The following is a 27752-nucleotide window of genomic DNA, read 5'->3' on the forward strand; positions in this document are numbered from 1 at the left end:
CAGAAAATGTTGCTCCCCGTGTCTCTAAGCAACGTAACACACGTCCGACTCCCAACTTTCAGCACTTGCATTGAGAGGGTGTCTTCTGCGCGTGCATGCGTAAATACTTTGTACATTTCCTTTGTGGATCCACAACATGTCCGTCTGCCTCATGGCGTGTTGTGATTGATTGATGTGTATTTGTTTTAAGTGTACTTTGTGAAAACGACACTTCCTCCTCCCCCAATTTCTCCCTACCATCCCCATCTTTCCTTCTCTCTCTCTCTCTCTCTGTGTCTGTGTGTCCGTCCGTCCATACTGATGATGCCATCTCCCCCTACTCCTGTCTCCCAGGCCCTGGCAATGCCCTCGAGTACACGGGCGGGCAATCTCAAGGACCCCGATGTGGCAGAGCTGTTTTACCGAGAGGACCCAGAGAAGCTGTTCGCTGACCTCCGTGAGATCGGCCATGGCAGCTTCGGGGCCGTCTACTTTGTAAGTGTCCGGGCCGGGGGCCTCCGTATTGGGCCGGGAGTGTGTGTGTGTGTGTGTGTGTGTGTATAAAGGTCTTTAGATACAAATACTGTGTGTTTGTGACTCCACAGATGGTCTGTGTGTGTTTGTGTGTGTATTAGGCCTATGCAAGTCTGTGCATGTGTAGTGTACTCATTCATAATAATATTATTATTATTAGTCCATCGCTGTCATCCATTTTAAAAAGGCCATTGAAAAAAAAGACAACCTTTCCCTCACTTTCAGTGGCACAACTGAAGCCTGCCACTTGGCTGTGAGATGGGTGGGACTGGTGTCATTGTATCCAACACAAGCAGGGCCTCCTGATCACGGTACTTCTCCCTAGTATGTGTATGAACATGTCCCTCTACACTGTGTCTGACAGGCCAGAGATGTACGCAACAACGAGGTGGTGGCCATCAAGAAGATGTCCTACAGTGGCAAGCAGTCCAACGAGGTGATTCTCACACACACACACACACACACACACACACACACACACACACACACACACACACACACACACACACACACACACACACACATACACATGGTCACACCTCACACTGCATTACCTTTCTCGTAAACCTTTATTTTTTTTGTAAGATTTTATTTTCCATTTTCTTTTTACTTGACAAACATCAAAATACATCACAGCTTGACAAACATCACAACACATCTCAACTTGACATACATCACAACGCATCACGGCTTGACATACATCACCACACATCACAGCTTGACATACATCACAACACATCACAACTTGACATACATCACAACACATCACAACTTGACATACATCACCACACATCACACCTTGATATACATCACAACACATCACAACTTGACAAACATCACAACACATCACACCTTGACAAACATCACAACACATCCTAACATCCCAAAGCCCCACTTTTTTAAAACCGTCTAAAGTTTATCCCAGTTTACCCCCTATACTTATCTAACTAATATTTCTAATGCATAATCTAATTAATCTCTTAGTACTATGTTTCTTGCACTATCTTTACGTCTTAGCTAAGGCCTTCACTATCTCTCCCCATATCTTTTCAAACTGATCTTTCTTATTATTGTCTATGGCTAAATTCTTCTCTATATTGGTATAATAAAGAATTTCGTTTTTCCATTGTTGTAGTGTTGGAGGTTTACTTGATTTCCAACTTCCAAGTATTAGTTTTTTTTAAATATAATTGATGAGTACATAATTATCCACCCCCTAGGGTATCTTACTGTGGCTACATCCTGGAAAAGACAGATTGAAGGATCAAATTTGAATCTTTCCTTATGTACCCCTGAGAGCCAATGTTCTATGTCAACCCATGTTTTCTGTACTCTGGGACACTCCCAGAATGCGTGTATTAGTGAGTCTTTTTTTCCACACTTTAAACAGTTATCTGATACATTACTATAATACTTATGGATTTTATCTCGCATGTGGTAGACTCTATACATTATTTTATATTGGATTAAACGTAGATTTTCATTAACTGTCATGTCATTTGTAGTATTCCAACACTCTTTCCATTTTAAACCTATATCTGTTCTTCCTAGTTCTCGATTCCACATCTCAATCCTACTTTCTAACAGTTTTTCAGCTACATAGGTCTTCTGTAGAGTTCTATACATTTTACCTATCAAATTCTTATCAATTTCTCCATCAAATATGATATCCTCAATTGTACTCTGCTGCCCAAATGATTTTAAATTAAAATTTAGATTTATGTAGCTTCTTAGCTGCATGTATCTGAAATATTCAGCGTTGGCCAACTTATATTTACTTTGGAAGTCGTGCCATGGAATAATGGTATCCCCTCCTACTAAGTCGTTTATAGTAGGGATGCACCGAAATGAAAATTCTTGGCCGAGGCCGAAGCCGAATTTAAGGAAACACTTGGCCGAATACCGAATACCGAATGTGTATCGGCAGTTTTTAATTTTATCATTGCATAAACTAAATACATTTTGCTTTTTATTCATGCTTCTCAAAGAAAGAAATTGAGATTGAAAAAAAAGAACTTTTATATATAACTTATTATAACTAATTATCGTGGGATTTAATCTCTACTGCTTTCCAGGGTTCAAGTTAATGATATTCATGATTTGTCTCTACATAGGCTTCAGAAAGTATTTAGACCCCTTCACTTTTTTCACATTTTTGAATAGATTTGCCATCAATCCACACACAGTACCCCATAATCTAAGTAAAAACGTTTTTTAATATTTGCAAATGTATTAAAATGTAAATACAGAAATACCTCATGTACATAAGTATTCAGACCCTTTGTCACTCTTAAAATTAGGTCAAATGCTAAATGTCTTCAACAAGTCATTCAACAAGTTGAATTGAGTCCACCTGAGTGTAAGGATAATAGTTCATGTTATTTCAGAATTAATATCTTTTGTTTTTATAGTCTCTGGTTTGCATAGAAACCACCGCATGATACAGCTGCATGTCATAAACTCGTGTAGAACAGCTGGGAGTCTGAATATGTTTTCAACAAGGCAACAACTCTGCTTCTTCCGCTACGACTGCTAAGCTAACTAGCTAGATGAGTGTAAGGTTGCGTTCGTAAAGTCGCTCTGAGAGCGCTGGACCGCACACTGGGCCCGACGTCATAGAGAAACCGAGTCATTTGATTGGACGAGAGGCATTCCAGGAGTGCTGATCGGATTTCCTGAGTGAATTTACGAACGCAGCCAGTTTTGAAAGCGCGTCGCCTCGCGCCGCGCGCCTGTTGAGAGTTATATTTAATTGTATTGCGTCATCAAAACACGGCCACTATTCGGTGGTAAACATTCGGTGTTTTCACACATTCGGCCGAATACCGAATGTGCTTTATTTTGCGATATTCGGCCGAATACATTCGGTGGCCGAATGTTCGGTGCATCCCTAGTTTATAGTTTCTATTCCCCTTGTTCTCCATGTAGACCAATTTATTGTAGCATTCTGAAGAGCTATCCAAGGATTGTTCCACAAAATAGTACTTTTTGGGATTGATATTGATTCTCCCAGTATCCTCTAAAAAAATGTCCATGACGTTTCTATATTATTTACAATAAAGTTTCCTTTTTACTTAGTCTTATGTTCTGAAAATAAAAGAGTTAAGAGGTTTTGGGGATGTACATCTGATTTTTCAATGTGGATCCATTGTTCTTCTGCTGTGTGTTGGACTATATGCCTCAGATAGAACCCCTGGGCGGCCAGTTGGTATAGCTCCAAGTCTGGAAAACCTCGTAAACCTTTAAGAGTCTTTAACTCTCTCCTCTCCTTCTCAGAAATGGCAAGACATAATCAAAGAGGTGAAGTTTCTCCAGAAACTCCGGCATCCCAACACCATCGAGTACAGAGGATGCTACTTGAGGGAGCACACAGCATGGGTGAGTGTGACGCTGCTGAGAGGAAGGAACAGGCGTAGTGGTTAGGGATGTCCCGATCCCACTTTTTCACTACCGATACCGATACCTGGGCTTCGGGTATCGGCGATACCGATACCGATCCGATATTTGTATAAATTTTTTGACCCCTGAATATTTTTTTTTTTTTTTTTTTTTTTTCCTAACACCAGGGGAGCCACCCCTCCTAAATTTCGTTGTTTGGTACCTGTACTGTAGCAATGACAATAAAGACCATTCATTCATTCATTCATTCAAATACCTCCCCAGTATATAGTCCACACCAACAACAGTTAAATTAAAGACTGCCAGCCTTTATTAAAGCAACAAATGCGACGTGTTGTGGATTGGAACTACGGATCATAAGCTTTCAAATGATGTGTCATACATTGAAATCCGAAAAAATATGAAGTTAGAGTAATTTGAATGTTGTTAGACGTCAGGCACATAGGGTTAACCTCTTTGTAATGAAACCGGAAGCACACAGCGCAGCGCTATGCGCATTTTAAGCGCATATAGGACTCGCGTGAAGCGCTATGCGCATTTTAAGCGCATATAGGACTTGCGTGAAGGATTTCTGCGACACGTGTTTCTGTTCACTGTTTTTATTCTCTCATCGCTTATACACATAAGTTTGACTGCGGATGACAGTAGGATCGGATCGGAGCCTTTTTTTTTTCTGGTCCGATCTCCGATCCAGCATTCAGGACCAATATCGGGTCGATATCCGATCTCAGTATCGGATCGGGACATCCCTAGTAGTGGTGGTAAGGGGGTAGTGGTGGTCTAGTGGATAGTGAGTTGGACTGCTTGATCGGAAGGTTGTGAGTTCAAATCCCGCCTGATACACCACCACTAGTGAGCCCTTGAGTAAGGCACTTAGCCCTCAGTTACTCCAGGGGGAATGTCCCTGTAATTTGTAATTGGGTCAATGACGAATAAGGCTTCTAAAACGTTTTTATTTTTATTTTTTTACTTTGTTCAAAATACATAAAATTAATATTTTTGAGTATGTGACAATGTGATTTTTTTTTTTTATATATATATTTTTTTTTACTGTATTTCTAGCTTGACTGCTCAAAAAATGTCAGGTGGCGCAACCAATTATTTGTAAAAGTATTTATATTTTCCTATTATTTATTTATTAAGTGAAATCTTCTGTCATGTATCTATTATCTATATCTAAACACCTAAAAAAAAGTTCTGAAACATTATTTCGGTTGATTATTCCTCCCCTTTAATAATACCAATTGGTATTGTATTTTATATCGTTGGAAAGCCTGATTAGTCACCTTTACAACAAGGTACAACTTGTAAGGATCATGCATTTGTGGAATGAGCAACACAGCTAAACGTGCATTAGCTTTGACCTATGCTAGGAATATCATACAAATAATTTTAAAACAGAATAAGTAGTTTTATGATCAAATAAAATGTTCCTAGTTTTACCACCACCTGACATGGAAATTTTACCCTCCTACCTCTGAGGTGAAACTATCTATTTTTATCAATATTTCAGAGAGCTCTACAAGCCTTTTCACTCAGCCACAGATGTCAGACAGGGTCCTCTGGATGATGCAACATCTGGCTGACGCAATAGTCTCTTGATTTAAAAATAAAAGTCCCATGTTTACGGTTGTGCCACCCTGACATTTGAGAAGCACAAATTGTGGGACAAAAGTTCCTCAACTATCTCAATAGCTTGTGGCATCCCTCTCACTATGACCAGGGGAATTTGCACACACGAACTAGAGAGATGAGGAGACAGTAGGTTTCTTTATCAATCTATCATATTTATTGTTACTGAAGGGGGGCACTGCCCACTCTGGAAGACGGCACTGCCGTAGGGTCCAACTTAGACTAATGAATAAGGAATAACCAAGGATCCTTCCACCGGAGGGACACGCCCGCTCGGCGTTTAGTTGCGAGGGGTTCACCCGGGGCGCTGGGTCGGGTCCTGGAGCCGGGCCTGTGGTTCCGGGGTATTCCGTCCCTCTCTCTTACCGGCGCTCGGGTCGGTCGGGCCCGCTCGGGGTTCCGGTCTGCTCCAAAAACATCACTTTAAAATGTTAGCGCTGGCGAGCGGCTCTCATCCGCTCGGTGCTTAACCTGTAGGGTCCTGCTCAGGTTCATCTGCTCGAACCCTGGCTTCGGCTCTGGGGTTAGTCGGGTTTCGTCTCTCCCTCTCGGTGCATCTCCTACAGTCGGGTGCAGGTTCAGACTTCGTAGCTCGGGAGGGTTCCTTCCCTCTCCTCCGTTGGCTCGGTCTGGTACATGGGTTTCAATTGTTACTAAGGCCCTGTCCACACCTATACGTTTTTTTTGATAAACGTGGATTTTTATATTCGTTTTGATGGGTTCGTCCAGACGCAAACAAGCTTTTGCCCCCTACGAAGAAAAAAAAAAAAAACGCCTGCCAGAGTGAAGATTTTTAAAAACGCAGCATATTCGCCGTATATTTTTGACGTGTGGACGATATAGAGAGTTTTTTGTATTCGTCACGTCATCATGTGCGTAGATTTGTATGATCATGCGCACTGCAGCTGTTTGCGGTTCCCTCCAACGTCATATCCTGGCACCAGTAACTACTTTGTTTACAACAGGCAACGGTGGTCGGGGCTACACAAGCGAGGAAAATGGATGTGAACAAAGTGCTTCTAGTTCTTTCACTGTTAACTGGACTTTTAACCTGTTTACAGATAAATGCACAGTTAATGATCGAAAACATTGAGAGACAGAGGCGTCTGATTGGCCAGCGGGGCTATGGGGTTAAAATTATATCGCCGACTACCGGTGTGGAATGCTCAATGACAGCGTTTATATTGCGTTTAAACATGCTGGTGTGGACGGTAATATTTTTATATACGAAAAACGTTTATCAAAAAAACGTATAGGTGTGGACAGGGCCTAAGACAGATTAAATGTACATGCCGGAAGTACGGCTCTCACCCATCCTGGTGGCACCTATCATAGATGTAGCGCTTTCCCCCGTTTGCATGGGTTGTAATTCCTCCCTTTATGTGGGGTTGCCGGTCCCGGGCACAGCTGCCTCGCATCCGCTTAACGAGCCCATGGTTGGTGCTGCGCTGATTGGCTGATGCGGGACAGCTGTGTGAGTGGATAGCTCTCTGGTGGCTCTGCCTAGGGGTTTGTGGCCGCTCCCCGGGGTCCTGTAGCCCCGACTCATGAGTGACAGTGAGAGGGATGACACAAGCTTTAAAACTATTGTTATTTGTAAACGTTTGTTTATTTGAAAGGTTTCAAACATAAAATCATGCCACAGTATTTTATATTGAACATATTATTATTAAAATACCACTTTTAACAGTGTTTTTAATCTGTTCCTTTGTTGGGACGGTTGCGCCACCTGACATTTTGGGGGTTTGAGATGCTAAAACACAAAGTAATCCATATTATTAGAATGTACTGACAATACATTCAAACTAAACATTGTATAGAATAAAATCATATATGACTTGAATTAGGGATGCACGATATGCATTTTTTCCAACCGATACCGATACCGATATTTACCCGCTTCTCGTGGCCGATAACCGATACCGATATTATTATTATTATTTTATTTTTTCTTTCCTATCACCAGGGGAGCCCCCCTCCCAAATTTCGTTGTTTGGTACCTGTACTATATCAATGACAATAAAGACCATTCAGATATAATTTCACAGTTGATAACCTGTAGTTCATGCACACCTGAAGGTAAGAAAGGTTATGTAGTGAGCAAAGATTGATGATTTAATATTCCATAGTGATCTCACTAAATCTAACTTACATCACTATTGTTAACACAACAAAGAGAACACTTCTGACTCTTCAAATGTTCATTTATTATTTCCTCTAACAAACAGAATCTGTTATAGACAGTGCACAATGCTTTTTTTAGCCAAAGTTCATAAAGATCTTATGTTAACCGTAGCTTTAGACAGTATACTGTATGTTTACATGTATATGTTAACCATAGCTTTAGACAGTAGACTGTATGTTTACATGTATATGTTAACCATAGCTTTAGACAGTATACTGTATGTTTACATGTCATGTATGTTAACCATAGCTTTAGACAGTATACTGCATGTTTACATGTATATGTTAACCATAGCTTTAGACAGTAGACTGTATGTTTACATGTATATGTTAACCATAGCTTTAGACAGTATACTGTATGTTTACATGTACATGTTAACCATAGCTTTAGACAGTATACTGCATGTTTACATGTATATGTTAACCATAGCTTTAGACAGTATACTGCATGTTTACATGTATATGTTAACCATAGCTTTAGACAGTATACTGTATGTTTACATGTATATGTTAACCATAGCTTTAGACAGTATACTGTATGTTTACATGTATATGTTAACCATAGCTTTAGACAGTATACTGCATGTTTACATGTATATGTTAACCATAGCTTTAGACTGTATACTGTATGTTTACATGTACATGTTAACCATAGCTTTAGACAGTATACTGTATGTTTACATGTACATGTTAACCATAGCTTTAGACAGTATACTGCATGTTTACATGTATATGTTAACCATAGCTTTAGACAGTATACTGTATGTTTACATGTCATGTATGTTAACCATAGCTTTAGACAGTATACTGCAGTGGTTCCCAAACTTTTTCAATCAGGCCCCCCTTGGGTAATTGGAAATATTTTCGAGCCCCCCCTAACCCGGTTCCCACCTAGATTGATATAATTAATTGTATAAAGTTGTAAAAACATTACATTTTCTCTTCTAATAATAACAAGACACATACAGTATATCCAACTATAGTTTTATATTTTATTATGGTTTGAAAAGGAACATAAGTGCTTGGCAAATGATCCTGTGCCACTGAAATATTCAACATATCAACATTAACTAATTTCTACTGCATCACTATTCTTACTCCTCACATTTCTATCACAATTACGATCAATGACTTGTGTGTGCTTGCTTTGCCTTGCAAATCTTCTCAAAGCGGGGTTGTTGTTTTGAGACTGCCACTCTCAGTTCATTCTCAATGTTCAACTTCGACCTGTATTTGCTTTTGATAGCAGCAACAGCAGAAAAGCCTATCTCACACAGGTACGATGTTGCAAAAGGCAGCAGTATTCCCACAGCTTTCTGTCCAATGAGAGGGTAGTCCTTCTCCACTCCAATCCAAAACCCAGCCAAAGTCGTGGATGTGAACTGCAGCCTCATGGTTGACTCTGAAGTCATGTCGATGTACTGTTCCTCTTCCGCAGTGCTGAACATGGCAGGTGGTGGTGCAACAAATGGATCTCTAATCCAGTCGTATTTGGCACTGTCATCCACAGAGAAGTATTTCTGGAAGCTTTGTTTCAGGGCTGAGATGTGCTCTCTCATACATGGAACCACTGTGCTCTGCAGCTCATTGGTCTCGATGAATGCCTTCAGATTCCCAAATGAGTCGATGTCCCCCTGTTCAAGTCTCCTGCCCCACATGTCCAGTTTCCGTGTGAAAGATTGTATCCTGTCTGCCAGATGTGGAAGGTGTGTGTTGTTGCCCTGCAACTGTAGATTCAATTCATTGAGCTTCTCAAACATGTCGCTTAGGTAGGCCAATTTCATGAGGAAGTCTTCATCATTAAACTTGCTGGCAAGTTCGTTCCCTTCCTCCTCCAAGTAGATTCGGATCTCATCTTTCAGCGATAGCACCCTGGACAGCACCTTTCCGCGAGAGAGCCAACGCGACTCGCTGTGAAATAGCACGGCTGTGTGCTCGGAGCCCATCTCCTCGCACAAAGCGGAAAAAATGCGAGCTTTCAGTGGTCTTGTTTTTATGTAATTGACGGTGGTGATAACATGAGACAAAACGTCATTCAACTCTGGACTCAGCTGCTTTGACGCGAGTGCCTCCCTGTGTATTATGCAGTGAGTCCACACTGCTTTCGGTGCAACGCGCTTGATGAGCGTCTGGAGCCCTCCCCGTTTTCCTGCCATGGCCTGGGCACCGTCGGTGCATATCCCCACACAGTCCTCCCATTTCAGATCGGCTTCACTCAGGTATTTGTCTATGATTTTGAACAGTTCATCAGCTGTTGCTCTGTTTGGGACATAGTTGCAAAATAGCAAATCCTCGCTCAAACCCTCCGCATCAATGTATCTGACATACGCTATTAACAGACAGTCCTTGTTACTATCTGTGGCCTCGTCTACCTGGAGCGCAAAGCGTTGGTCTTTTATTTTCTCAACAAGCTGCTCTTTCATGTCTTCTGAGATGTCATTGATGCGTCTCGCAATAGTGTTGTTTGACAGGGGGATAGCTTTGAGTTTTTGGGCTGTTGCCTCGTCTATCATATGTGAAACCATATCTATTGCAGCAGGGAGTATTAACTCCTCAGCGATGGTGTGTGGTTTTTTAGACTGGGCGATACGATATGCCACTTTGTAGGAGGCAAGTTGAGCATTAGACGTAACAGATGCTGTTTTAACGAAACGGCTCTGCTGACCACGGTATTCTTGGAGTTTTCTCTTGAAGAAATCGAGGGGCTTCTTCACATCAGTCGGGTGTGTGGTCTCCAAGTGACGTTTCAACTTGCTAGGCTTCATGCTTTCTGCCGCTAAAGTTTTGAGACAGAGGACACACAGTGGTCGTTCCTCCGCACCGACCACATTAGACGTGAAGCCCAGGGAGAGGTATGTATCGTCATACTTTCTTGACTTTGGCTTTGGGACGTTTGTCATGGGCTCCTTCGCTTTTCGTTTAGCTTCTGGCTCTTTCATAAACTTATCCATTGTTGTTGTTGCTGCTAGATAGCTGGAGGAGGGAGTGCGCGCGTCAATGACGTGAATGGAGCGCGCGTCAATGACGTGAATGGAGCCCCCTCGCTGCCTCTTTGTTACAGTTTATGGCCTGCGCTCCATTCAGGTTCTCATTTTTATCATCCAACGCCCACAACACCCCTGATGGTAACCTTAAGCAAGCAGTGTTTGTTTACAGCTCTTGTGTGTGCATTTTTTTCCCCTCCCATTATTTCTGCGCCCCCCCTGCAGTACCCCCGCGCCCCACTAGAGGGTCGCGACCCACAGTTTGGGAACCGCTGGTATACTGCATGTTTACATGTATATGTTAACCATAGCTTTAGACAGTATACAGTATGTTTACATGTATATTCATTACATGTAAGTTCATGAAATCCACAATGGCTTTTTTTTCGCGGCTAGGCTACCGTGTTCTGCTACAACGAGTGCTTGATATTCCTTCCATACAGCGTGCTTGCAATGGTGATTCTTCAGGTGACTTATTAGATTCGTTGTGTTGTAACTCGTAGACCTTTGCCCTCCTCTCCGAACTTTTGTTGAACATGTATTGCAAATTGCAAACGCAATATCTGCCTTAGAAATTGTGAAGAATGTCCACACCGGGGAAGGCATGTTTCGCTCGCGTCTCGTCTATACAAACTGCGTGCCTGAGCGCGGAAACCGGAAGCAGAGCGCGGAAACCGGAAACTGGAAGCAGAAATATTTCCGGCTTCATATTATCGGTTAAATATCGGCTACATTTTATAATAAATACCGATACCGATAAACATTAATTCCCCAATATCGGGCCGATAAATATCGGTGCCGATAATATCGTGCATCCCTAACTTGAATTGATTAATCTATTTTTAAATGGAAATAATATACTCGGGACACAAAAATATGCATGTCACGTCATTGACCCAATTGTAAGTCGCTTTGGATTAAAAGCGTCTGCTAAATGGCAAATTCTAACAGACTCACTTCCTGTTCCTTCCTGGTCCACATGGAACGCCGTCACATCAGAACACAGCTATGGAATTATAATATACAAGCATAGATATTTTAGGATTTTCCTTTTTAATGCATGGAACGCAAAGAGGAATGCTATCAAACATGTGTTTGATACTATTCCTCGGTCCCATCCATGCTTTGCAATGAGCCCACCCTTGGATTTCTGCCTCCCCTGCGATACACGATTCTGTCCACTAGGGGTGTAATGGGTCACGGCTGATCCGTGATCCGTACGGATCGCCCCCCACGGTTCGGCAGGCATGTGTACCGCGGATCAATTGCAAAATGTAACCAAGTAATAATATTACTTAATATCTCTTGGAAATCACAATGTAGAGTTGCCATGAAAAGATAGACACGACAGTTGCATGCTTTGTTTTACTCTAAAGCGCAATGATAGGTTGATAGAAGCCAAAGTGCTTTTTTGCATTATGTCAATTATAACAATGATGGAAGAAGGGTTGATTAAAAAGTTACGGTGTGTAGGCCACAGATTTGACGTGACATCACCCTGGTGTTGACGGGAGGCACGAAGGTAGCTCGACAACTTCTGATAATATAGGCATTTTTTTCATACCATGTTTAAAGGAAGGGTTCACTTTAATATTTAGTTAAAAGTGGCATAAAACATGTTTATTTGTCTGCTTTAAAGAGCCCAGTGATTCACTGCTGCAACCAGGCACCTCCTCCCGCTGTCTCTCATCATTTAAGTTGAATGTGTATTTCAGTATAATATGTAATGTTTGAGTGTAGAATACGTTTTATATATATATATATATATATATATATATATATATATATATATATAGGCCTATATATATATTACCAGTTTTGACATCTTGAATGTTGTTGGTTTTTTTCACACAATAAAAGTGGTGTTTTTACAGAATTCAAGGAAAAAGTTTTTTTTTGAAAAAACAATGTTTTCTGTTGATCAGAAAAATTATCCGATCCGTGACTCAAAAACCGGGACACGATCCGATCCGTGAGTTAGGGGATCCGTTACACCCCTACTGTCCACCGATGAATGCTTGATTTAGTCAGACTCAACTTTCTATGCTTGTATGGGGTTAGGGTTAGATATATATTCTATAGCTGTGTACTTTGTAATGAAAATGACTTCAACATTTGTAAATGCAATAAAAATAGTGTTTTTCAACTAACTTTGGGGGACGCTCACACATACACACAGACAGAGAAGTATTGTAAACGTACTGATCCCACCCTGCCTTCCTCCTCAGCTGGTGATGGAGTACTGCCTGGGCTCAGCCTCTGACCTCCTGGAAGGTGAGCATCGTACAACCTGCAGAACTGTCCTGGTTCTGACAGGGCTCAGAACCAACCACATGTTTTTGAAGCTGTGCATTGCAGCCTTTTAAATCTCTTTCTCTTCCTGTCTCTCATTCTCTCCCATTGCTCTGCTGCAGTTCACAAGAAGCCACTCCAGGAAGTGGAAATAGCTGCTATTACCCATGGTGCACTGCAGGGCTTGGCTTATCTTCACTCTCACAATATGATTCACAGGTAAGCAACGCTCCCACCTGTCTTGCTGTTGTGGATGTCTGAGCTTGCCAGTGTGCCCGCGTAGCTAGTGAACCCCTGAGACTGGGGAATGTTGCCCGTGGTCAACCAGAACCATGGCTCTAGGCTAGCAAGAAGATGCTCGTTTTGGGAACCACAGTTTCAAGTTGGCAGACAAGGATGCACTTGTTCCACTGCCTTTGCCACTGTCTTAGCCTTAGTGTTGTTTCCGCAATGGAGCTCTTAAGCGTGCAGAAATGTGAGTTTGTTTGAGTTGAAACCGTTTTAGCCTAAACTAATTTATTCCATACAAATTGTTTCAAACTAACTAATGTAAGCTTGTCTGATTAACTAGCGTTTGAATCGTCTTCAATTCGGCCATCTCTTGTTTATAATGAACTATTAGACCACATCAAAGAAGAATGTGCTTTAAAGCCCAGTACTTTCTCCTCCTTAAATTTTTTTTTTTTTACTGACTATGCTTTTCATTTACATTTCATTTAGGCTATCTATTCTGTCCATGGAACCTAGTATCTTTGAGAACTGAGAAAAGCGCGATACAAAATAAATGCATTATTATTATTATTAGGGTTAGGGTTATAATTTATTTATTTATCAATATTCATGTTTTTGAGATTAAATAATTTGAAAAAGATAAAATAATTGAAAAATAATCAAGTGGTTACATTACTAAACTTTATTTAATCAGAGAAGAAAACGACCAAGAAACTTTTAGCGTATACAATATTATATTAGCAGTTTGAAGACAAATACTCATGGGAAAAGTCAATGTACAATGTCTTAGCTAGGCTCCATGTGATCTCAGTGTGGTATGTACTGGTTCACCATTCTCTAGTCTGGGCTCAGCCGGGTCTTCTGTCTCTTTAGCATTATCTGTGTAGCTGCTATGCTATCTCTGTGTAGCTGGTATGTTATCTCTGTGTAGCTGCTATGCTATCTCTGTGTAGCTGGTATGTTATCTCTGTGTAGGCTAGCTGGTATGTTATCTCTGTGTAGCTGCTATGTTATCTCTGTGTAGCTGCTATGTTATCTCTGTGTAGCTGCTATGTTATCTCTGTGTTAGGGCTGCAACAACGAATCGATGAAATCGATAAAAATCGATCATGAAATTCGTTGGCGACGAATTCCATTATCGATTCGTCGGGTCTTGTTCCATAACAAACCTACTTCCTGTTGACGCACGCCACGCTGTCTGGCCGGTGTAGGCATAGCGAATCATAGCGCTACCTATGGCCGGAAAGGGCAGAACCTATGACCGGAACCGGAAAAGTGGGAAAATCCGGTACCTACACCGGCGCGGCGGCTACATTTAAATCATGCTACTCAAAAGCCTTGATAGTGAAGCTGTCTGCTGTCTGCTGTCAGGACATGCTAGTGAGTTAGCTAGCAGGGTTAGCTCGCTGCTGCCGCTAGCTGACTGTCACTACGCTGCTCGTCCAGCTGTAGTCTGCGTAGCTGTGCTGAGAACCAGAGCACTAACTATGTTTCTATAGAGGAGGGTTACAGCTAACTTCCTATTGTTTTATTATATAAGTGCTGCTGGGCTCAGCCCTTCCATGGTCTCCTGCTCTCCATGCAAATGCGTTAGTGTGAGTTCTGGCGAAGCGTCAGCTAAATGACTGTAATGTAATGCGATAGCCAGTGAGTGTTTGCTCGCATTCATGAATTCAATATTGCATGACAAGTGTATTTAGCTAGCTGGCTAACGTCAGTGGTAGAGCAGAGGTGATAAGCTAAAGGCTAGCTAGTGGTAGCCTACCAAGCTACCCGTGAGTTAGAGTGAGGCACTGACTGTAGCCTAGCCTATTGTATGGAGTGAGAGGACACATTGCATTGTTTTGGAGCATATCTGTTATATAAAAACATTAGTGTCTTGTCTGTAGCCTATATTGCACTTTGGGTTACTGACCTTTACATTAAGCAAAGTTATTACCTAAAACAATGCATGTATTGAGCTAGAGTTCAACTACTTTATTGAAACAATCTACCGCCATACAGGGCCGCTTGGGAGATATGCGAGGCCCTGTGCGAAGTCAGATTTGCGAGGCCTTTTATAATGATGTAGGCTACTGTTATAAAAAAATAAAAAATAATAATAATAATAATTACTTACTTATAACCGCGCGACACGCACGCACCGATATTATTGCAAGAAATGCGCTCACATGCTGTGCTGATAGACAATAGCATATCTACTTATTTAGATAGTTTACAACCATGTTTGTTTCATTTCAAACCTTTTATACTCGTAAAGGATTAGGATTTAGGATAAAGCAGTCATCATACCCAACATTAAATACGCACAAGCATGGGCGTCAGCAGCTTTTTGAATGTGGGGGGGACACTTATTTTTCGGGGGGTCTGGGGGTCCTCCCCCCGAATTTTTTTAAATAGTAGATTCAATTTCCTGCATTCTGGTGCGTTTTACACCCAAAATAATCTCCCTCTTTCTTTGTTTTTCCTTGGAGCTGGCATGGTCTGCAATTACTGACTACTATTATGTTTTGGTTTAACTCACAGAGGCCTGACACTGACACGTGGCACTTTTTAGGTACTTTATTAAATATGAAGATTCAAAAAGAATCAAAGAGTGAATTAGAAAAGAATGAGGTAACTTTGAGTCAACAAATTGAATAAAAAGTTATGAGGAAACATAAAATATGTACCTAGGCTACTCAGAGCCTATTACAATCAAACTTAGCCCTCTTCAGTGCATTGCAGAACATACAACTATAACAAACAAAACAAATCAAAGAGTGAATTAGAGCTGTCTCCACTGCCCCTGCCTGCTGCCCCTGCCTCTGACTCACTCTCACTCTCAACCACCTATATCAGGAGAAATGGGGATGCATTGAGCACTTGTTCATATTGTTTTTCTCTAATAGAACATTTGACATAGAAATACAATCATCAATACAAAAAATACAATCACAAGCATTTTAGAAATAGAAAAATAAATGGAACAGGTGTTTTCTTCTTATTTTTTAACCCTAGCTCAAGCAATCAGATGCAAAATTGATTCTTTGGGTGGGTGCAATGGCCAAATTAAATAGTGCAAATGCTCAGGGCAATGAACACGGGCAGGAGATGCAATAATGACAGGACAGGTAAGCACTGTGAGGTGTTTGTCGCCATTCTGTGCTTTTGATGACATTTCGCCTGTGTCTGTTCTGCATTTAAACATGTCTAACCGCACTAGTAATGCCTAACAAAACTGCTAGTGCCATATAGCTGATCTAGCTCGTATTTGGTTGCTAGTAGGCTATGCTAATTCTATTGCTAATACAGAGAATGTCTCATAAGGTGCTAACATTCTTATCAGAAAAGCTGGCTGTGTTTGACCTTGGGAGAAAGCAATGTTGCTGTTTGGCCACTCACGGGAAAACTTGGATGACTTTGACTTACTTTTCTCTTCTTAGAAAAAAAAAAATCCTTATATCCATCTTGGTGGATGATCTAAATATCGTCTTGCCTCAGTCTGAATGTTTTGAATCTGCGTGCGTGTCTGATGCTGCGTGCCGTTAAAAACAGAAGTAAAACGCGGAGTGGATTTCTGGATATGGGCAATCCCCTACTCATAAAGTGGAACGGATTTGATTGTGAAGCAATGAAAATAACGCTGACCAGTCATGCAACATATTTTTGATGGCAAATGTGGGGGGGTCCAAACGACCTTGTTTCAAAGGTGGGGGGGACACGTCCCCCCCCAAATATATGGTGGTTACGCCCATGCGCACAAGCCATTATTGACATGAATAGAGATGTTACTCACCACCATGTAGGCCTATCCTTTATGTTGAAAAGCTTACAGCAAAAGCAAAAAGACATGTCCCGTTTTTGAGAGTACACAAGCCACTTTCTTTCTATTTTTTCCCCATTTGGTAGTTTTCGGAGAAATAAAGTTTCACTAAAGTTCCTGTTCTCATTATTTTTAGGATAACTAAATCCAGGTTTCATCTTTGGGGGACCTCTTCTAATGATCACTTCTGTAACTGTAGAGTCCATATGTACCGGCCAATTTACCAGGATCATCATACATGACATATCTGACACCGTAGGCTCGTCTTGCGTTCCATCACTCTCAGCCCTGCTGCTGCTCTGAGTAGCTCCATCTTCCGCCTCCGTATCCTCTACTTCGCCACTCCTGACCATCATCACCTGGGCTGGGCAGCCCCACTGCTGCCGGTGTAGCAGTTGTCCTCCTCCACCTCAGAGACATCATCTTTGCCTCTCAGGGGGGGCTGTGCCGTGCTACTACTAGCATTGCTAGTGCTAGCAGTAACGTTAGCTTCTTCGGTGCTAACGGGAGCCTCACTTGTTTTTAGAAATGTTTCGAACGAACCTCTAAGCGAGGCCCTGAAGCCTTCCTTTCTTTTATTTGTATTTCTTTTTTCAGCACCCGATTAACATTTTCTTCCTCGGTCTCGTTCCCTCTGCATTTTGTCCATTGCACTAAGCAGTCACTATGCACAACAAGTGTCAATGCGCGCCCCAAAAATTCTTTGCACGTTTCACGTAAGGTGTCATAGGGGGAAATTACTTTTTTCTGTTGCTAAGAATCTCCCTGTCCTACAGGTATGCTAGATTTTAGATGTATGATTGACTATGATTATCACTTGTGTGAACATTTAGAAATGTATTAAAGGCAAAAATAATAAATAATTTTTTATTTTTTATTTTTTTAGCCTGCCTCACGCGAGGCCCTCCAAAGCGCGAGGCCCTGTGCCACCGCCCCAGCTAGCCCCCCCTTAAAGCGGCCCTGCCGCCATAGTCCATGGCCTGTTGTTAAACCTATTTGATGTAGCAAAGCCTTTTTTATTTATATTATTTTTTATTTTTTATTAATACTTATTCATTTTGCACATGTATATGTATAGGCCTGGCTGATTTAGAAAACATAAAATAAAATGTGCAAAATATTATTTTTTTTTGTATCCGATTAATCGATTAACCGAAAAATAATCTGCAGATTAATCGATTAGCAAAATAATCGTTAGTTGCAGCTAGGGATGTCCCGATCCCACTTTTTCACTACCGATACCGATACCTGGGCTTCGGGTATCGGCGATACCGATACCGATCCGATATTTGTATACATTTTTTGACCCCTGAATAATAACATAATAATCCCCAGTATATAGTCCACACCAACAACAGTTAAATTAAAGACTGCCAGCCTTTATTAAAGCAACAAATGCGACGTGTTGTGGATTGGAACTACGGATCATAAGCTTTCAAATGATGTGTCATACATTGAAATCCGAAAAAATATGAAGTTAGTCATTTGAATGTTGTTAGACGTCAGGCACATATAGGGTTAACCTCTTTGTAATGAAACCGGAAGCACACAGCGCTATGCGCATTTTAAGCGCATATAGGACTCGCGTGAAGCATTTCTGCGACACGCGTTTCTGTTCACTGTTTTCATTCCCCCATCGCTTATACACATAAGTTTGACTGTGGATGACAGTAGGATCGGATCGGAGCCTTTTTTTTTTTCTGGTGCGATCCCCGATCCAGCATTCAGGACCAATATCGGGTCGATATCCGATATCAGTATCGGATCGGGACATCCCTAGTTGCAGCCCTACTCTGTGTAGCTGCTATGCTATCTTTGTGTAGCTGATATGTTATCTCTGTGTAGGTATGTTATCTCTGTAGCTGCTATGCTATCTCTGTGTAGCTGATATGTTATCTCTGCGTGGCTGGTATGTTATCTCTGTGTAGCTCTCAGTCATGGGTTTACCAACAAAACTAACAGAAAATGCAGTGTTCAGTGGTGCAAACGTGTCACCTTTCGGCGAAATTCGCCGTTTATCCTCAAAATAGGTGACTCACTGAATCATGTAGATCTGCAAAAATAAAAAATAAAATGGGGGGGGGGGGTCTATATCTCATCTCATCCAAGTCACATGATGCCCGAGCTAACATTTTCCTGTCTGCTAAACTCTGCTTGGGTTGAAATAAAACGTCTTAAAAAGGTCTTAAGATGGAAGTAGAAACATAAGAAGTAATAAAATAAAATAACATAAAAGTTATTTCTATGTTGCGATAACTTCTCAACAGGATTTTACAGGGTTCCTTCAAACTATCGTAATTCTTGAACTATATGTGCAATCGAAAATAATCTAACCTTTTCTGAAAGCAGAGACGTTGCACTTTCTAACCATTTAGAGTTACGGTAGTTCACCCAAAACATGCATTGACCTCAAAGCGTCATAGGAGCTGGAGAGTGATTTGAAGAGAAGCAGTATTTTAACTGTGTTTTATACTTTAGTGAGTTTCTGTACATATATGTTTGTGATTGTGAAATGTCACAAAGACCATCTAGGTCTAGGATAACCAAACCACCTGAAAGGTTCACAGAGGACGACAATGTAAGTGATGAAGGACTGATTTCTTCTTCTGAACCAGGGTATGTAGGTAAATTCGACGCAGAAGTATAAATTGGGCTTTAGTTCTAGCGAATTTACCTAACATTAGCTTGTAAACTGCAATTTGTATTGCAAATAAACCCAGATAGACTTGGTAATAGTCGGAGCCCTCGGGGAGTTAAAGGGAAGCCTTGTTTTGAAATATAATTGTTCCAGACTTTCGATGTCGTATTTGTTTTTCCCCGCTTTGTTATAACATCACAACATTCTGATAGAACATCGACATGCTAGAAACACATAACTACACATAATTAGATGATCATACAGCCCCAAACACGAAAGTATTAGCAAAAGTATCCCTTACCAGTAGCCTATGGCAAACGAGAATAATGAATCCAATCCACAAATTCTAAGTATTTAGAGATCGTTAAACTGTTGTTTATTATACAGAGTGGGTACTTTACAACTTCAAGTTTCGTGTTATGAAAAAAACGAGCTTGCGAGAGTTTCGTAAATTCACTCTGGAAATCTCATCAGCAGTCAAATTACTTGGTCCCTTTATGACGTTGAGCCCAGTGTGCCCTCCGGCGCTCTCAGAGCGAATTTACGAACGCAGCCCTAGACTGTCTCGCGTCCCCCTTTACCTCGCTTCTACCCTGCTGCTACGGTGCTTCTATACTGAACATAGGTTACCGTATAATATACATGTGACTGACAGATACGCCCAAGTCAAGACACTGACACACACACACACACACAGTGAAAGATAATCAGCTCATCGAATATGAAGTACACAAGAGTACACACAGAACCAGGAACGCGCATACAGCACTGAACAACATCCGTAGAATATAAACTTGTGACTGACAGTCACATACATACACACACACACACACACACACACACACACACAAAGATCATCAGCTCATCAATACGAAGTAGGCCTACAGGAGAGCACAAAACCGGCTAACGTTACTCATTCACTGTTTACTGTAGTGCCGAGAGACGGGAGTCGTAGGCGGCGTATCAAATGACAAAGCTAAACGTTTAATGTAGGACATGAACGATTGTCAACAACACACTCAAGCAGTAAATAGAACTGAATAAACAACTCGGGTACCACACACTTATCTGTCCGTGCGGAACAATACTCCCAATCCATAGTTCCGTGGGTGAATTATGTCAACCCACCACATTACACAAGTAAAATCACAGTGAGACAGTCAGATGGAGCATTCAGTAAACAGCTGAGTATCAGCTGAGTTAGAGTACCTCTCCCTTGTGTCTCTTATTGTCCAAATGTTCCCTGAATTTTAGCTGCATGTTTTTCCAGCATGTAATTCCGTTGTCAAAAAAAAATCGACTCCCCTTCTTTTCCCCTGCCAATACTGTGTCGTTGCTGAAGTGATGGCACATAAGAATCGTTTTTTGACTTGCTAATGTCTGCTGATACACCACCACAGCTAGCCGATGCTGATGGCTCTCCTTCTGCCACCCGCAAAGTAGCTGCTGCTTGTTCTTCCGCTGTAGACAGAGTGAACCGTTTGAGGGATTTTTGAGTGTGAAACTAAAAGACAGAGTGAATGTTATTTAAACGAAAACATATCTACAAATATTATACTGAACTGTACAAAATCATTGCTGTGATAAAACGTTAGTGGTCCGCTGCAGCAAGACTGCGAGGCTGCTATCAGACTGGCCGCGTGAGTGAGTTGATGTTTCTTTTCAAGGGACCGGCGAAAAGAGAGGGAGAGGAGAGGGATATCCTGAAATCCAAATTTCCCGCTAAATTCGGACCAATCACAAAGCTGTTTTGCAAGCGCGTCGCTTCGCGCGTGTGGGGGCGATTAAGTCGGCAACATTGTAACTTACTGCTCCCTAAATCGGAACGAAATGTAGGTCTGAAAGCGGCCTAAATCTTGCTTCAATCTTTTTATTTTTTTTCATAATACCTCGCTGCCTTTCTCGTTGCGCAGCCTGAGGAGAAATCGTTGACTTAGTGGACTGAATCAATTAGTGGCGGAGAAAATTCATTTGTGGCGGCCCGCCACGAATCAATGCATGTATAGGAAACACTGAAAATGGGCCCATAATCCTTTGGCAAGTTAATAAGCAAATGAGTTACAGCTAAACAGCCAATCAGTGAACACATGAAAAATAACAGTAGCTACAAACTCTGGTTTGCTAGCTAGCTAGCTGTAATGCATAAACAGGTGATAACGTTCGCCACGATAACGTTCGCCTCGTGTGTTGTGGGGTCATTCATTTCGGTTTTGGCTTTAAATACAGCGATGAGGGAATGAAAACAGTGAACAGAAACGTGTGTCGCAGAAATGCTTCACGCGTGTCGCATATGCGCATAATATATACGCATAATGCCTATTTTGCCTCATTTTATTTACATTTTATTTGTACTCGATCTTTTCAGTTTGTAAAGTGTCTTTGAGTGTCTAGAAAAGTGCTATATAAGTCTAATGTATTATTATTATTATTATTATTATTATTATTATTATTATATGGGCTACAGCTGGTACAGCTGTCATGGCTAAAGTGCATTTTTACTTTCATTTCTTCCTCTCCTATACCAGTAGTCAAACCTAACTTACCGTATTTTCCGCACTATAAGGCGCACTTAAAAGTCCCAAAAAAAAAAAAAAAACGACAGTGCGCCTTATAATCCGGTGCGCCTTATATATGGATAAAAATGTAAAAATTACATGACCAATATTTTTTTTTTCATAATAATAAAATGTTTCAGTGCGACTGGTAAACTACAAAGCCGCACCGCTTGCAGCATTACGGTAATCAGTAAACGACGGCCGCCATCTTGGAATCTCCGCGAATGCTATGCTATTGTTATGCTATCATGTGCTCTGAATGGATGCCGTACTCACCCAACTGTTCAATTCGGACACTGAAGAAGAATAATTCAAGGGATTCGTGGACGAGGAATGAACTGAAAAAGTGAGCTTTACGTGTTATACATAACTGAACAATGTTGAGTTATGCACTAACGTTTGATTTAGTGGTATCAGACTGTTTCTTTTACTACGTGGTTACTGAAATAAAGTTTGAATGTTTGACTGAATTGAATTAATGAACATCTCATCATTAAAGTAAAAAAATGTACTAAAGTACCCACTCGATCTAATAAACAACATTATTTGTTTGTACTTATTTGTACTTATTTGTTTAGTACAAAAAAATGTACTAAAGTACCCACTCGATCTAATAAACAACAGTTTAACGATCACTAAACACTTATAATTTGTGTATTGGATTCATTATTCTCGTTTGCCGGAGGCTACCGGTAAGGGAGGGTTGATTTGTAAACATACTTTCGTTTTAGCTCGTGTTCAAAAGCAAGAACTGTGTGTTCATCTAGTTATGTGTAGTTATGTGTTTTTAGCATGTCGATTAGGGCTGGGTATCGCCACTGATTTCCCAAAACGATTCGATTCCGATTCACAGCTCCAGATTCGATTCGATTCACGATTCGATTCGATTCGATTCGATTCCGATTCGATCTAGTTACAATATACATTTTTTGCTTGAATATGAAAGAGATTCTCCGAACTAATGCTATAAATGGTTCAAGGAACCCTATAACATGTAGCATTGTTAAACATATCAATGAATTGACTCCAAAGCAGTTACATGAATGTACTTTTTATTTACATATGACTTTGCTTTTGTCCAGCTCATCTCTATCTTCACATTTTTTAAATCCAAAATGCACCCAGACATCTGACTTTAAGCCTGGTGGTGACTTGAGTGTCCCTGCCATCGCCATGTTTTTAGATTTTAGTGTTGAGACCTCACGTTGCGTGAGATATGATAAATTATTGTAGCGCGAGATCTGGCCACGAGATCTCGTTGCGGGTTGAAGCTGCAAGCAAAAAAAAAAAAAAAAAAAATCGATCTCGGGATTTATGAATCGATAAATCGCTCATTTAATGAAGATCGATTCAGAATCGGGTTGTTGGTTATAATTGTATAGCCTATTGGTTGTTTTCTGGTGTTGTTTTATTGTTTTGCTCTGTTTGTAGTCTACTTGATGTATTTTTATCAGCTGTTAAATCACCACAGCGGTTAATCCACTAATAGAGATAATACCAGATTGAAAATGCTTGTAGCTAACTACTCTATATCTCGTGGTCGCAGCTATTGCGAATTGCTATTCACGCGAGTCAGCTGTGAATCACCGCAGGTCCTTGACGCTTGTTGCAAAAATGGATGACGAACGGCTGATACTTGAGGTGGAAAAATATATATTTTTGACAGTGGAGCAGGTAGAACGTTGACGGTGACAACGCTCAGGTGGAGCATGGACAACGGGAAGTTGACACAACACCGATGGAGAGGTGACGCAACGCAGTAGGTGGAGCTTGGGCGTAACGCAACCCCAGTCAAACGTTTGACTGCAGTATTTTCTATTCTATGCGCTTTATAATCCGGTGCGCCTTATAATCCGGTGCGCCTTATAATCCGGTGCGCCTTGTATATGAAAACAATTCTAAAATAGGCCATTCATTGAAGGTGCGCCTTATAATCCGGTGCGCCTTATAGTGCGGAAAATACGGTACATGTTATTGTAAGTAAAATGTAATTATACATTTGAAAGTGTTTTTTTATTTATATATATTTAAATTTTTTATATTATACAATATACCAGTCATATTCTGTATATAAGTATAAGCAAAATAAAGTAAAGTAACAGTTTGTAAATAAAACATTTTTTTCTCCTTACCAAAACACATACTGAAACCGTGACCCAAAAACCTAGGTTCATACCGAACTGTGGGCCAACTGAACCGTTGCACCCCTACTAGACTAGTCTAGTTATTGTCTCTCTCTCTCAGGGATGTGAAGGCTGGTAACATCCTGCTGACAGAACCTGGCCTGGTCAAGCTCGGGGACTTTGGCTCCGCCTCCATCATCGCCCCTGCCAACTCGTTTGTGGGAACCCCGTACTGGTAAGAACCCCGTACTGGGCTCTCCCTTAATTTAAAGGAAGAATTCACTTTACTTGGCACCTTATACTCACACTGTTCCTTATCCCACGGGCCAGGAGGAAAAGTATCCCACGGGCCAGGAGGAACTGTTAGCAATAAGCTAACAACAACAAAAACAGTAGTGAATGGGGGTGAAATTCCAATCAACTGAAATTAACTTTCCGACTTGGCTTGCTTGATTGGCCACAGATATTGGATAATACTTTTCTTACTTGTATACGACTACAGAGTATCTTTGCAGTCCGTGCATTTCCCTCCATTCCTCTACCTGGAGCTGCTGGAGGAGGAGAGGAGGGGGGGATAAGGAGGGAGGAAGTCTCCTCCTCTCCTCTCAACCAGGCCCGTAGGCCAACGTTTAGTTGGTCATGAACACGACGACGCTGGCGTGACACTCAACCTGACCCCCACCCTAGCTCCTGTTCATTCTGGAGCCTGACCCCAAAGATGTGTGGCCCAGTCGGGTTCAGGCCCAGAACCAAATCTGCTGGAGCTGCTATGGCGTTTTAGAACTGTAGAATGAGCTATGCACACAATGACACACCAACTTTTACAAATAACTAGCAATCCTCCAGTCAGTGATTGGTGGACTCCTAACCTCTCTGACATGCGAACGTCCAGTGGTTGGCAGGTGTGTGTGTGTGTGTGTGTGACAGCTGTGTCTGACCCTCTCCTCCTCTCTCAGGATGGCTCCAGAGGTGATCCTGGCCATGGACGAGGGTCAATACGATGGCAAGGTGGACGTCTGGTCTCTGGGCATCACCTGCATAGAGCTAGGTAAGCATCACCTCCATCTCCTACATAGAGCTAGGTAAGCATCACCTCCATCTCCTACATAGAGCTAGGTAAGCATCACCTCCATCTCCTACATAGAGCTAGGTAAGCATCACCTCCATCTCCTATATTGAGCTAGGTAAGCATCACCTCCATCTCCTATATAGAGCTAGGTAAGCAATGTCCCCCAGTGTTTAGATGAACAGAAATTACCTATCCTCCCCACCCCACCCCCCCATAGTTAAACAGAGGATTTGTAGAGGTGTCATCGTTCCTAGTTCTGCGTCTATGCAGGAAAACCCTGTACGCCGAGATGGCCGGTGGCAAATAGACCCGCTCTCGGATTCCACCTGTTGCTCTCTCTCTCTCTCTCTCTCTCTCTCTCCAACCCCCTGGGTTTCTGCATACGACAGATCTCATACGACACCGTCCTCGAAGAGACTTCAGTAGGTTCAAACTATCAGAACGACTCTGGATCCTCATGTTGATGAAGCGGCAGGCCAAGTCCGACCGCGAGTCAGGAGATGTCTGGTGTGACTTCTCTAGGCCAGAGGGAGTCAGGAGTTGTCTGGGGTCGTCCCTGTGTGTGTGTGTGTGTGTGTGTGTGTGTGTGTGTGTGTGTGTCCATGTCACAGGGCTTTGGGGATTCAGCCCTTAAGCAGCTTTGAGCATAAGCTAACATATCGTCTCTCTCTCTCTCTCCCTCTCCCTCTCTATCCCTCTCTCTCTGTCTCTCTTTCTCTCTCTCTCTTTCTCTCTCCTTCTCGCTCCTTCTCTCTCTTCATATCTCTCTCTCCCTCTCTCTCTCCCTCTCTCTCTCTCTCTCTCTCTCTCTCTCTCTCTCTCTCTCTGTAGCGGAGAGGAAGCCTCCCCTGTTCAACATGAATGCTATGAGTGCCTTATACCACATCGCCCAGAACGAGAGCCCCATCCTACAGTCCAATCACTGGTGAGCTTAATTCCCTCCCTCCCTCCCCCCTCTCTCCCTCTCATTCATTGATATTGCACTCTCTCTTTCTCTCTCATTCATTGATATTACGCTCTCTCTCTCTCTCTCTTCTTTATTAAACTCTCACTCACTCTTTTAGGGATGGGCCTGAGTACTTGTAACTCGGAGCTCCAGTGTTTTAGAGAAGAAGCTTAAAAGGGGTTAGAGAGAGTGGTGATGAGCTGTTGAGTAGGCCTCAACTTTCTCCTCTCCCCTCTGCTCTCTCTATCCTCTCCCCTCTGCTCTCTCTATCCTCTCCCCTCTGCTCTCTCTATCCTCTCCCCTCTGCTCTCTCTATCCTCTGCTCTCTCTATCCTCTCCCCTCTGCTCTCTCTATCCTCTTCTCTCCTCTCTGCTCTCTCTATCCTCTCCCCTCTATCCTCTCCTCTCTGCGCTCTCTATCCTCTCCTCTCTGCTCTTTCTATTCTCTCCCCTCTGCTCTCTCTATCCTCTCCCCTCTGCTCTCTCTATCCTCTCCTCTGCTCTCTCTATCCTCTCCTCTCTGCTCTCTCTATCCTCTCCTCTCTGCTCTCTCTATCCTCTCCCCTCTGCTCTCTCTATCCTCTCCCCTCTGCTCTCTCTATCCTCTCTCCCCTCTGCTCTCTCTATCCTCTCCTCTCTGCTCTCTATCCTCTCCTCTCTGCTCTCTCTATCCTCTCCTCTCTGCTCTCTCTATCCTCTCTCCCCTCTGCTCTCTCTATCCACTCCTCTATCCTTTCCTCTCCTCTGTCTATCCTCTCCTCTGCTATCCTCTCCTCTCCTCTGTCTGTCATCTCCTCTCTCTATCCTCTCCTCTCCTCTTTCTATACTCGATCCTCTCCTCTCCTCTGTCTATACTCTATCCTCTCCTCTCCTCTGTCTATACTCTATCCTCTCCTCTCCTCTCTCTATCCTCTCCTCTCCTCTGTCTATACTCTATCCTCTCCTCTCCTCTGTCTATCCTCTCCTCTCCTCTGTCTATACTCTCCTCTCCTCTCTCTATCCTCTCCTCTGTCTATATATCCTCTCCTCTCTCTATCCTCTCCTCTGTCTATACTCTATCCTCTCCTCTCCTCTGTCTATACTCTATCCTCTCCTCTCTCTATCCTCTTCTCTGTCTATATATCCTCTCCTCTCTCTATCCTCTCTGTCTGTCTGCCCCATACATGCTAAGCCTCCCGCTAAGCACGCATTGTTGTTTTTGAGTTCTCAAACTATGTAAATAGTAAATACCCATCCCTACTGTCTTTCACCTCTCTCTCTCACCCTCAAATTAACCCCTCTCTCTCTCACCCTCTAACATAACTCCATCCCTCTCTCTCTCTCTCTCACCCTCAAATTAACCCCTCTCTCTCAAGCTGCATGCACACCAGGTCATTGCGTT

The 27752-nt window shown here is 42.1% G+C and overlaps 1 protein-coding gene across 1 annotated transcript in view; it reads left to right on the plus strand.

Moving 5' to 3' along the window:
• Positions 1-27752, plus strand: part of taok2a (TAO kinase 2a) — a gene marked incomplete at its 3' end in the record, with an annotated part of 69387 nt that overhangs the window by 6323 nt on the left and 35312 nt on the right. The window contains 8 exon segments of the mRNA XM_080524899.1: positions 334-474; positions 878-949; positions 3790-3891; positions 12941-12986; positions 13127-13223; positions 24478-24591; positions 25313-25404; positions 26257-26350. Coding sequence (XP_080381025.1) covers positions 343-474; positions 878-949; positions 3790-3891; positions 12941-12986; positions 13127-13223; positions 24478-24591; positions 25313-25404; positions 26257-26350 — 749 coding nt within the window. The 5' untranslated portion in view covers positions 334-342.

Source organism: Nansenia antarctica (assembly GCF_963989245.1).
Source record: "Nansenia antarctica genome assembly, chromosome: 2".
NCBI lineage: Eukaryota > Metazoa > Chordata > Actinopteri > Argentiniformes > Microstomatidae > Nansenia > Nansenia antarctica.